General features: G+C 36.0%; 1 protein-coding gene across 1 annotated transcript in view; it reads right to left on the bottom strand.

Annotated features, from left to right (window-relative positions):
• The window catches only part of RANBP2 (RAN binding protein 2), a 45,781-nt gene that overhangs the window by 24,603 nt on the left and 9,228 nt on the right, over nucleotides 1–11,950 (bottom strand). Inside the window, exons 5-14 of the mRNA XM_008576049.1 lie at nucleotides 10,738–10,947; nucleotides 9,167–9,348; nucleotides 8,905–9,080; nucleotides 8,614–8,737; nucleotides 7,393–7,554; nucleotides 6,990–7,127; nucleotides 6,573–6,719; nucleotides 5,105–5,284; nucleotides 4,930–5,013; nucleotides 2,334–2,469 (exon numbers count right to left, since the gene is read on the bottom strand). Coding sequence (XP_008574271.1) covers nucleotides 2,334–2,469; nucleotides 4,930–5,013; nucleotides 5,105–5,284; nucleotides 6,573–6,719; nucleotides 6,990–7,127; nucleotides 7,393–7,554; nucleotides 8,614–8,737; nucleotides 8,905–9,080; nucleotides 9,167–9,348; nucleotides 10,738–10,947 — 1,539 coding nt within the window. The remainder of the gene's footprint in view (nucleotides 1–2,333; nucleotides 2,470–4,929; nucleotides 5,014–5,104; nucleotides 5,285–6,572; nucleotides 6,720–6,989; nucleotides 7,128–7,392; nucleotides 7,555–8,613; nucleotides 8,738–8,904; nucleotides 9,081–9,166; nucleotides 9,349–10,737; nucleotides 10,948–11,950) is intronic.

The raw sequence follows: 11,950 nt of genomic DNA, 5'->3' as shown, positions 1-11,950 counted from the left end.
CTAGTGACTCTTGAAAGCAAAAAAAAAAAGCAAAGAGCTGTTATAAACCCATTAAAATAATTTAATAGAAAACAAACACCCCATGAATAGACAATTCAGGAAAGAAATACATAAGACTATCAAATGTTGAGCATGCACTAGTGACTCTTGAAAGCAAAAAAAAAAAGCAAAGAGCTGTTATAAACCCATTAAAATAATCTAATAGAAAACAAACACCCCATGAATAGACAATTCAGGAAAGAAATACATAAGACTATCAAATGTTGAGCATGCCTAGTATTAAAAAACGTAAAAATTGACATAAATTTTGTTCTAACAAATTGGCAAAGGTTTATAAACACTAGCAAGAGTACAAAAGATAGTACTATCTTTAGTGCTAAAAGTGTAAACTGAATTTCTAAAATACCCTACAATCTTAGGAACATGTCCACAGCATTATTTATAATACCACAAACTTAGCAACATTACAGGAATAGAATGTGCTGTACTTCCATATGAAGGGATACCATATATTTACTGAAAAATGCTCAGAACTTAAAGTAACATTTAAAAAACAGGCTAACTCTTCTACATACAACATAGGCACATGGTAATAATTTTACAAAAAATACTTTATGTTTACAAAGAGAAAAAACCAAAAGGATAAACTCCAAAATGCTAATTGGACACTACATGATAGGAAAGTGGTTAGTTTTCAGATTTCTTTAAACTGTTTAGCACTTCTGGGTACTTCCTACAAGCTTATTAATCTTTGTTTCTTAATCATCTTATTTTAAAAAGATAAGGACTATCTTGGTATAGTTTTACTTTAAGAGAAAAGAGTCTATCAGAACAGAGAAATAGGAAATCAGGAAACCTGGGCTCTCCCTTTTTCAGTGCCACAAAGCTACTTTGTGACCATGTCAATAAGCCATCTGGAGTCTCCATTTTTCTAAACTGTAAAATGAGGATGTGCTGCTCCTATACACTTCATAGAGTCACTGGAAGAACAAAATGAGACAATGTGAATGTTGTGTTTATATGCTTGTATAACACCAAATGACCTTCTATGCCTGTACATGGAAGAAGAAATGGAAATTGTGACCCAAGAGGTGCCAAATGACTGACTCCACACTGCACTGAAAAAGCCCTAGAAAAGGCTAGCCAGTCTATCCTCTCTGTATAAGGCTCTATACAATGCACAGGGTTTTTAAGTAAGCAAGGTTTGAACTCTAGACATCTAATAACTTATCTATAACTTATGACATTTAATAAGCTTGACTTCACGATGACTTTCTGTTATTTTGCTTGCATTTAGAAGACAATATCACAAGAGGGTAGATAGTGAGTTTGCCTTAAGTATGGTCCTATGAACCATCACGTAAAGGTGCTAGTCTAAACTCAACCTCATCATTTTAAATCTTTCCTGTGCTAAAAGAAATTAGGAAAAAACTATGCATTACTACCATTTCAATAAATAAATAAATAAATAAACAAACCTATTTTTATTGGCATTTCTGGCTGCCTGGGAGCAATGTATCATACTGGCAAGGGCTTTTGAGTTAGACCACTGGAGGTGAATCCCAGCTCTATCAGTAACTAGCTGTATAACAAGGGATAAGACCCCTAACCTTTCTAAACCCATTTCCTCATCTATAAAATTGGGATTAATAATGGTACCTACCACTCTGAGTTCTATGATTAAATAAAATTATATACACAAAGCACTTTTACACATAGCCAACCAACAGTAAGCACTATTAGTAACCTTGGTTCATTGTGTTTACTGTATGCTATAATAAACAGCTAACAGACACCCACACCCACTCACATATACACAAATGCTCATAATAATTATGTGAGGCAAGTAATATCTCCACATTTCAGAGAGGTTAACCTACACAGCTAGTAAGTGATAGAGAACAACTTAAAAACCCAATATGGTCTAGCTCCAAACTCCGTTTCCTTATATACAGCCATGATAGTTCAGAATAAGTAAGATTTCCTATTAATATCCTGCCTTTCAGTATATCAAAGAAATTAAACCTCTGGGAAATTATACTGGTTAAAACAATTTTCAATTTAAGAAATAATCCCACTTCAAACTGTGCTTATCTGAGATGAGTATTAAAGGGTTATTTAAGCCAATCGGATAAAGCTTCTTTTGTTTCTGCTTGGAGTTATAAAATCTCAGTACTACCAAATACTGTTTTTTAAGTAACATGGAAGCAGACATATATTGACATATATATAAACAAACATATATAGACAGTGACTTCACAAGTTATCTATCTAAAAGAGGAAGAGGTAAAGTGATTTTACTAAAATCTAGGATTATCTAGTTGCCAGCTCACCTGTTAGTGGAGCCCCATGAAAAGTCTGTGATCCCTGATATCCATCAGGCACTGGGTCTGGTCCATAATTCTCTGTTGGCCAACGATGAGGAGATGCTGAGTTACTGCTATTTAGTTTCAACTCCTGCATTTCTTTCTATTGGAAGAAACATGAAAATAATTTTAAACATTCAATTACACCATGCCAGAAACAGTGCTAAGGAAAACTTGAAGCATTTAAATTTGAATACTTTTAAGAGATTCTATTTCCTAATTAGATCTGGGTATCAGGTGGTGATTTTAAAACATAATCCTTAATTTGTTAAAATTTATCTTGTTCCCATTCCTTCATTCCTTGGTAACACCTACCTAATTGATTCACTCTAATTCTAACCTAAACAACTGAATAACCTCCTGAATGATCTCACCTCCATTTCCATTCTACACTAGCCTACGTTATTCCTTCTAAAGTTCAGCTCCAGCCACATTTCCCTGCTCAAAAAAACAAGTGCCTACAAATTAAACTTCTTTCTCTGGCATTCAGGGTCCTCAAGCAGTATTACCCTAAACATCCTTCCAGTGTCTCCTTTCCATGCTGCTTTGGTCCTCAGTCCATCTGAACTACTCAACATTCCAAACCATCTCCCAAAACCAGCTTTCCACTTACTCACATGTGATATAACAAAATACTACTAATTCTCAAGGTGATGCTCAAATGCCTCACCAGGAAAGGAGAAACAACTAATATTTGCTCAGAATTTATTATATAATAATTTATTCCAGGCACTTAAGTTTTTAATTAATCTTTAGATACTGCTGGGTAAGCAATATTAACTCATATCTTAAAATGAGAAAAAGAGATGCAGGAAATGGCACAGCTAGAATTTGAACCAGACCTGACTCCAAAAATGTTTTCAGAACACCACTCTGCTGCCCAGGCAAGATGGCAGATTGTACTGCCTTCTAATGTAGCTACGTGGCTAGCTATCTGAGTCTGCTACTTTATAGACAACTAAATGGCAATACTCTACCCAACCCCAGAACCTACAAAACCTCCCCTTACAAAAACAGGTACTATCAGGGAATTATAACTTTTTCCAAAGAAACTGCTGTGGTATCAGACAACAGGTCAATTTTGAAAACAGTTTCCAACTTCTTTTTTTTTTTTGTCTTTTTTCGTGACTGGTAAGGGGATCGCAACCCTTGGTGTGGTGTCGCCCACACCGCGCTCAGCCAGCAAGCGCACCGGCCAGTCCTATATAGGATCCGAACCCGCTGTGGGAGCGTCGCTGCGCTCCCAGCGCCGCACTCTCCCGAGTGCACCACGGGGCCGGCCCAACAGTTTCCAACTTCTATCAGCCCAGGCACCTGACCAGTTTTAATAAGTGAGGTCAACAACAGATCTAGCATGTCTGCTTTCTTCTTCTACAAGTGTTTTCAATTAGAAATTTCTCAGAAAGCCGTAACTATGAGGTCAAAAACTATCTCAATTTTCCAGCTAAATAAAATTTTCCCCACCCATCCATCTACTGTGCCTGGTGTGGATGCTGCACATCCAAAAATAAGTAACTGGTGCAATCAAACGGAAAATGTTAGTGTCCACTACTGGTATCTGGGTCATAGTTTTGAACTTGTAATCAGTACTAATCATAATTTTAAAAATAATCATAATTTTAAAAATTCGAAGAACTAGAAGATGTGATGAGAACTGGTTTCAACAATTCTCTTACTTTACAGATGAGAAGCCGAATAGACACAAAGGTAAGGAAATGATTAGCCCAAGATCATTAATTAGTGGCAGAGTCAATACTAGTCCCAGGTGTTCAGGCTCATGGACCAGTGTTCCACTACACTTCCACAGAATACAATGTTGTGTGCCTGAGACCTGTATGTTAAGTCAAGATCATATGTAATACCACTGGCCACGGTTACACAAAATTAACATGCAAAATCTTTGTGCAGATTCAAACATTTTTCCTCCTCCAAACATTTTCTAGTTCTCACACAGCACTGATCGCACTGCAATAACCGCCACATATCAGGATTTCCTTGTTGTAACTTTACAAGTACAAGTAACTTTTTTCTTGCCCAATAAGCATGAAAGACCCTTCTAATTCCAAAAAAGTAAAGTTCCTTTGATCTCTTAAAGTTAAAATAAGAATATGTACACATAACATTTCCTCATATAATTAAGTCAAACATATGAAAGTATTAAAAAGAAAAACTATTTGAAGCTTGGATTCAATTCAATTCCTAGCTATAAATTTGACACACACCTAACCCACAGCCAATCTGAGAATGAACTCATAGGGCCAAGTACGATTAGTATATTTCAGCAGTTCAATTCAATCAACTTGGGAACCTACTCTGGGCCAAGAACCATGCTATGTTTTGAATAAAACACTACATTTGAAGGACTCACATTTTGGAAAGGAGACAGATACATAAGTAATTTCAAAAATATGGTAAGGGTTAAGATAGTGGTATGTAAAACATGGTATGATTCTATAGCACCCTGGCAAAGTGATATTTTGACCAGCTTTAGAAAGAAGTAAGGGAGTCATCAGAGAAGAAATCTCGGAATAACAGGCACAATTACAGAAATTATGTGATTTACCTTAATGGCCTCTACTTGTTGGCAGATCATTTTCAGTAAAGAATTTTGATCTTCTGCCCACTGAGGTGGAGTTTTCGGAGAATACTAAAAAAATAACAATAGCAAAAAAAGAGTATTTAAAACACTTAGAACAGAAACATTCCACAATGATATGACTCATTTCTTTCCTATTTACCTTGTAACTTTTGTTTGGTGATAGAGAATATTTGGTGGGAGATGGTGTAGAATGTTTTATCTCTGAATCTGCATTTCGCAAAGAACCATTTTTATAAAGAGGACCTCCTTCACTATAGTCTTCGAGTTCCTGCATGACTGAACTAAGCATCTCTTTTACAGATTCCAGGGGCACAGGCAACTAAAAACAAGAGACATTAATCAAGGACTTTAGTTTGTAAAAATACCACAGTAAGAATCTAAAATAAATACAAAAATTTTCTCTTAATAATGTATTTACATTTTGCTCACTTTTGTATAACAAGCACTTCATACTTTAAATAATAATGCATGTGAAAGTGTGTATAATCTAAAGTCTTCTGACTCTAAAGTCCATGCTGTTTCTATTACTTCTATTAGTCTTAATAATGGTAGAGGAATGTTAACTTGGGAAATTATTCCAAGTAAACAAAACCAGTCAGTTACTAACTTTTTTTTAAAGCAAGTAGCCTTTATTCATGAGATTAACTTTAACTTTAAAGCACAACAAAAGGGAGAGACAGACACTGGGTAAAATGACCATATAATCATTAACATACTCTTCAGTCTGCAAAATCAAAAAGTCATCAGACAAGCTTGAAAACTGAAATTCATCCCACAAATATCTGGAGTTTTATGTTTAAAAACCCCTTCTCACATACTCTTGAAAAAAACAAATCCTATTAAAAGCCCCCCTGCCGCATTTACCAGGGGTTTTCAGTTAATTTCCTCTAAAAATAATAGCTATCATTCATTAAATACCTATTGGGTCAGGCACTATGATAAACACTTGACATTCTCACTGCTTTTGAATGGACAGAAATATGAGTATAGATGGTAGAATGCACCAGACAACATAAATCCTAACCCAAGAGCAGCAACGCAAAGTAACTAACAAAATAACAGAAGGAAGACTGAAGATAGTTGAACACTATTATGACAGTCTCAAACTACTGACAGGTGGAAAACAAGACAGTCTATAGCAAATGATGAGGACGAGAAGAAATGCTGTGAAGTTGTCAGCAATAACTTTCAATTTCAGCAAAATTTATTAAGAACTAGTCCAGAGCTTATAATATTTGTTTTCTTTATACTGCCAAGATAATAAAGTTAGTAAATAATTAGAAACCTTTTCTAATTCCCCAAGAAGTATTTCTGTAAAAACATAAGGGTACTTCAAAAAGTTCACGGAAAAATAGAATGAAAAAATACAAATATTTCCTTGAACTTTTTGAAGATCCCTCATATATACCTAGGTTACCAAGTTTTAAAAAACATACCCCAAACGTAAGACAATGTAAAGCAAATTAAGCATTTACACACACCTCTCCTGTGCATTAATAACAAGATATTATTGAGTGTTTTTGAAATTACCAAAATATAAAAGCGAGGCAAAAAAATTGATCAGCCGGTTATCAATAATAAAAAATTACAAACAAGCTGCAACTTACTTTCCTGACCACTGCAAGATTTGAATCACTGTCATCTACAATCTTTATTAGGTAGTCTCTGGTCTTTCTCAAATAATTTTTGCATTCTTCTTGTTCTTCAAGAGAAAGGGCATCATTTTCAATGTCTTCTGCTTTCCTGTGAAAAATCTATACAAAGAGTGCTTTTATGAAACAATCAGATTTTTAAAACAAAAACTTTTTTTTTTCCTTTTTGTCTTTTTCACTGACCGGTAACGGGATCGCAACCCTCAGTGTTGCGCCCGCACCACGCTCAGCCAGTGAGCGGGAACCGGTCTCCACATGGGATCTGAACCCTCGGCGGGAGCGCCGCCACACTCCCAAGCGGCGCACTCTCCAGTGCGCCACCGGGCCGGCCCTAAAACAAAAACTTTTAATTCAAATACCACATCTACTTACCAGGGCAAGATTCCAATATGAAACAACGTTTTTGATAGATTCAAAAGCAGTCATAGCATCTTCTATATTTCCATTAACTGCATCCAATATAGCAAAAGTGATGTGTGCATCTTCTTCATATTCACCAATTTCAGATACCTACACACATTTAGTAGTTTTTAGTCAACTTGCTTGAACTCAGAATATCAAACCCAAATGATTTCCCAAAGATTTTAGATGATCTAACGAAATTAACATCTCATTACTCTCTTCTGTCATTTTATTTGTAATAGCTAGTAAGTTTAGAAAACAAGAGTTCCAGTAAATAGCAAGGCAATTAATTTAAGCAGTTTAAATTTCCATTTCTTTGTTTATGAACTAGAAACCCAATCTCCAGTTAATTCACAAAGTGATTCTTCATTACCTGAATGTCTGCACTATGAAAATGTTTAAACAGAGGATCAGTAGGTTCAGGAATACTGCTCTTCTTTTTGATCATCTTCAACAATGGTAAAACTTTCTTCCAATAATGAACACTTCTGCCTATGTATTCCCGCTGATCATAAAAAGAATTAAGACTGCTGCCCTAAAATAAAAATTTAGACGCACACGACCTTAAAGAACATGTATGATATAATCTAAAAATTCATTTACAAATGGTTCAGAACAACTGGTAAAAACTTCAAGTCAAAACCAAATGTAATCTCAAAAGTCATTTGATCAACTTCCCAAATATTGGAATAACTAACGAACTTAATACCAGTGATCATCCTAGACTCAACTTTTAAACCCTTTCAATGATATAGTGTTACTGCTGCAGCCTTCTAATGGGCCTCCCTGACTCCAGTTTTGCCCGTCTTTCATCTAATATCCACACTGCTGCTGGGATGAACGTTCTAGAATATAAATTCAGTTATGTCATTGCTTTGTTGAAAACCCTACAATGTCTTTCTCTTGCTTCAGGGTTAAGTTTAAGATTTTTTTTTTTTCCTTTTTGTCTCTTTTTTCGTGACCGGCAACGGATCGCAACCCTCAGTGTCGCGCCGGTACCGGACCGGGACCGGCAACGGGATTGCAACCCTCAGTGTTGCCCCCGCTCCTCGCTCAGCCAGTGAGCGGCCGGTCTGTATGTGGGATCCGAACCCTCGGCGGGAGCGCCGCCGCACTTCCCAAGCGGCGCACAGTAGCAGTGCGCCACCGGGCCGGCCCAAGAATTGCCATTTTTAATGTAGCCAAAATCTGCCTCTCCGTGTCACAGTTTGATCAAAGGGCTAACCATCTACATATCCTGCCACAGAACAGACCTCAAATATGCAGAAAACTCTATAATGCCCTTACCTACAAAATGCTACTTAATGTGTAAATAAATTTTCAGGCTGGACAATAATTATCACAACTTAATTAAGTGATAACAACAACAGCTAATATTTATATAACATTTACTATGTGCTGAGCACTACTCTTCTAAGTGCTTAGATTAAACTACATTAACTACTTTCTGAAAAGATTAAAAAACACATTTCACCTAGCATAATATAAACAAGCTGCTAGTGTTTCCAGAACTAAAAAGTTGATATTAAAAGTTCATAATGTTAAAAAATTAAGGTAATCTTCTTAAAAAATGTTTATACTTTAATAAACTCACCGTTTTCTGAAGGCATTTTGCCCAATGAACAAGCAGAGCAGGTTGAAGGCCATGTTTTTCCTTGGCCCTTAGAGTGTTTATTTCATGCTGAACTAGAAGTCGCAATTTTGCTGAGGTTCCAGGTCTAAAAAAAAGTTTTATTTAATAAAACTGCTTTAAAGACACACAGTTCAACAATTACATGTATGTCAATTGCTACTCAACAAATTAAACCTTCACATGAGAATTAAATTAAATACCTGGTAAAACCTAAGCAATAAGTTAAAGAAATATTTTTGTTTTACTACTTACACTGCTTTTCTGTGAATTAGACTACAAACTGCATCCCACCAAGATTTCTGTCTTTCTGTACAAAGCTGTTTACACACAGGAAGTGGCAAGCATCGTGGCTGATAGGAGCTGTAGTGAGAATTACATTTCTCCTTTAATTGTAAGTGGCTGGTATATATTACTCCAAGTAGAAATACCTGTTTTATTTAAAGAAAAATTAATTTATGCTAGAAAAAAATTAAACAAGACTCAAAATATTTAATTTGTTAAAAGTTTTGCTTACTTCAAGATCTAAAATACATATTGATTCAGGTGCATTTGTTTCAAGCCTTGACGTTTCCTGGGGCAAATGGTGAAAAATTTGTTTTAGCCATTTTCGAACTGCAGGTAAGGTAGGCAATGAATTCCACTGTAAGCCAAGCCAGGTAAGGTGCTGAAGACTACCATTATGTGCTCGAATGGCACCTGAAATAAAGGAAAAAAACTGGCTTAAGGTTTTGGAAATTTTCTTTGTGCCAATACTATGGCCAAAATAAACAATTAACTCAGATTAAATGCATCTTAATTATATAATTGCTTTTCTACACCAGAGCTGGTAAATTTTATAAGCAAAATCTCATGTTCTTATTAAATACTTTCACACTTTACAGTTGCATTGGAAAATGTTTTTTTCAAGCCCATTTAGAAAATAAGACTCATTAGGAGTCAATAAAACAAAATCTACTGAGGTCAAATAAAGAATGCCCACCTGCGGGTCCTGAGGCATGGATCTGGGGGAGGCCAAACCCAGCCTCAACAAGGTTATAACAAACACACCATTTCCATGCAGGTAGCCCACCACAGCCACCACAATTGCTACAGCTGCTGCAAAAGCAGCTAGTCTCTATAGCAGCAATCACAGCCACCATGCAGATTAGCATGCCAGATTCTTAACTGCATTGACACAAGGAGAGGCATCAATGGAGACCAAAAAAAAAAAAAGAGATCCTCTCTCTCCACAAAGCACACTCCAGAGTAATAAAAGAAGCATCTGCTGTATGATAATACAGGAGGACTTGGTCACATCTGTCTCAGTACTGGACAGATCATCTAGGCAACAAATCAACAGAAGAACAGTTAATCTATAAGATGGAGAGAACAAATCTATTATTGGAGCGGAGAGGAGGTGGAGGAGAGATTAGATAAGGAGCATAAAGAGAAAGTATGATTTGTAATAATGAATATGCTAATAATAATAAAAAAATAACATCCACCTAATACCTAATAAGAAATCTTAAAATAATGGATTTTCTTTTCAGTGAAGAGTCATGAAAACAAGAGGATATGACTATATTAATCCATTAGTATAATAAAGACATCTTATCTTCTGCTAGAAATTCAGTATTGAAAAGATTATGGGCTTCTGGAAACATAAAGAGATACAACCTTTCTGGCAATTTGCAAGAGTTAAAGTTCATCTCCTTTGTCTCATCATTCTGTTTTTAGGAATCTCTATGGAAATAATTTGTCATGCAGACTTGGATGCCAAACAACAAAGTAGGAAGCAAATTATGGTTAATTCATAAAAAAAAGATTATATTGCCATTAAGAGAGATATTTATGGAGTTTTAATATAGATACTATGACAGAGAAGTCATGAAAGCAGCAAGATAAATCATATACGAGGTACAAATAACTATTGAGAAAAAAAAACTATGCCACCCCACTATCTCCCACTACCCCCCTCAAACAAACAAACAAAATCCCTGAAAGGAATACAGGAAAATATTAAGTCATTATCTCTGGGTAATTATTTTCCTAATACTTGTATAAAATAATTAAGATGCAGAATGTTTCCTTTGAAAAACAACTTACCGACATCATATCTAGCCAAGTCATCCAGCTCTGGTGCTTGTACATCAATGTTTCCAATATCATCGCCACCAAGGAAAGATCTATCCTTAGGTGACTGACTAGAAAACAGAGCATCATATAAAGCAGACTGTCCATTTTTATTGGCAAAAGATTCTACAACCTCTTTTAAAAAATCTTGCTTGCCACGACTTAAGTTTAGCAACATGTGCCCTGGAAAACAAATAAGTTATTTCCATCATTTTTAAAATACAGATTGTATTTACTCATATTTCTCAACTGTTTCATTCATACACCCAAAGGGGAAATAACATGATTATCTCAGACCTAACCCTCCCCCACAAAAACTGCAGCTGGACAAAGAAAGGTGCTTATGTAGAACATGGATGGAGTACAGGTTTAACAATATCTGTGTCTACATGACAAAGTAAAAACAAAGAAAAAAAGTCAGTAACAAGTATGAAAAATGCCAAAAGTATGTGGCATATTTTGAATAGAAATGGCCAAGCTCTAATTCTCTGATCTGATAAACTGATTTTTAAACCTGACTGATCAGAATCTTCCTTTAAACACCTTTTCAGAAGTATTTATTTCCAGGCCTACTCCCAGAGATTTTGATTCTATAAGTGAGGAATCTATTTCAAAAACACTCCTTGGATAAAGTGCCAATACATACTACAACATGGATGAACCTTAGAAACAGACTAAGTGAAAGAAGCCAGTCACAAAAGATCACAGATTACATGATTCCATTTATATGAAGTGTCCAGATAGGAAAACTGAAAAAGACAGAAGGAGATTACTGATTGCTGAGGAGCTTGGGGAAAATGGAGAGTGACTGCTAATGGGTACAAGATTTCTTTGTGGGGTGATGAAAATGTTCTAAAATTGATTGTGGTGATGACTGTACAACTCTGTGAACAGACTAAAAACCACTGATCTGTACACTTTAAACAAGTGGATTGTATGGCATGTGAATAATATCCCAATTTAACAGTTTTTTTAAAAATCCTCCTTGGGGACAATTCTGTTGGTCAGTCAGGTTTGGTTACCACTGGACTGCTGTCTCTCAGCAAATTTAGAGACACTTTCAGAAATGCCCAGATCAGGGCCGGCCCGGTGGCGCACTGCTACAGTGCGCCGCTTGGGAGTGCGGTGGCGCTCCCGCCGAGGGTTCGGATCCCACATACAGACCGGTTCCCGCTCACTGGCTGAG

This window comes from Galeopterus variegatus, unplaced genomic scaffold (assembly GCF_000696425.1).
Source record: "Galeopterus variegatus unplaced genomic scaffold, G_variegatus-3.0.2 Scaffold1279, whole genome shotgun sequence".
NCBI classification, from domain to species: domain Eukaryota; kingdom Metazoa; phylum Chordata; class Mammalia; order Dermoptera; family Cynocephalidae; genus Galeopterus; species Galeopterus variegatus.
Note: the sequence above shows the minus strand (reverse complement) of the source record. Positions and strands in the feature narration are given on the sequence as shown.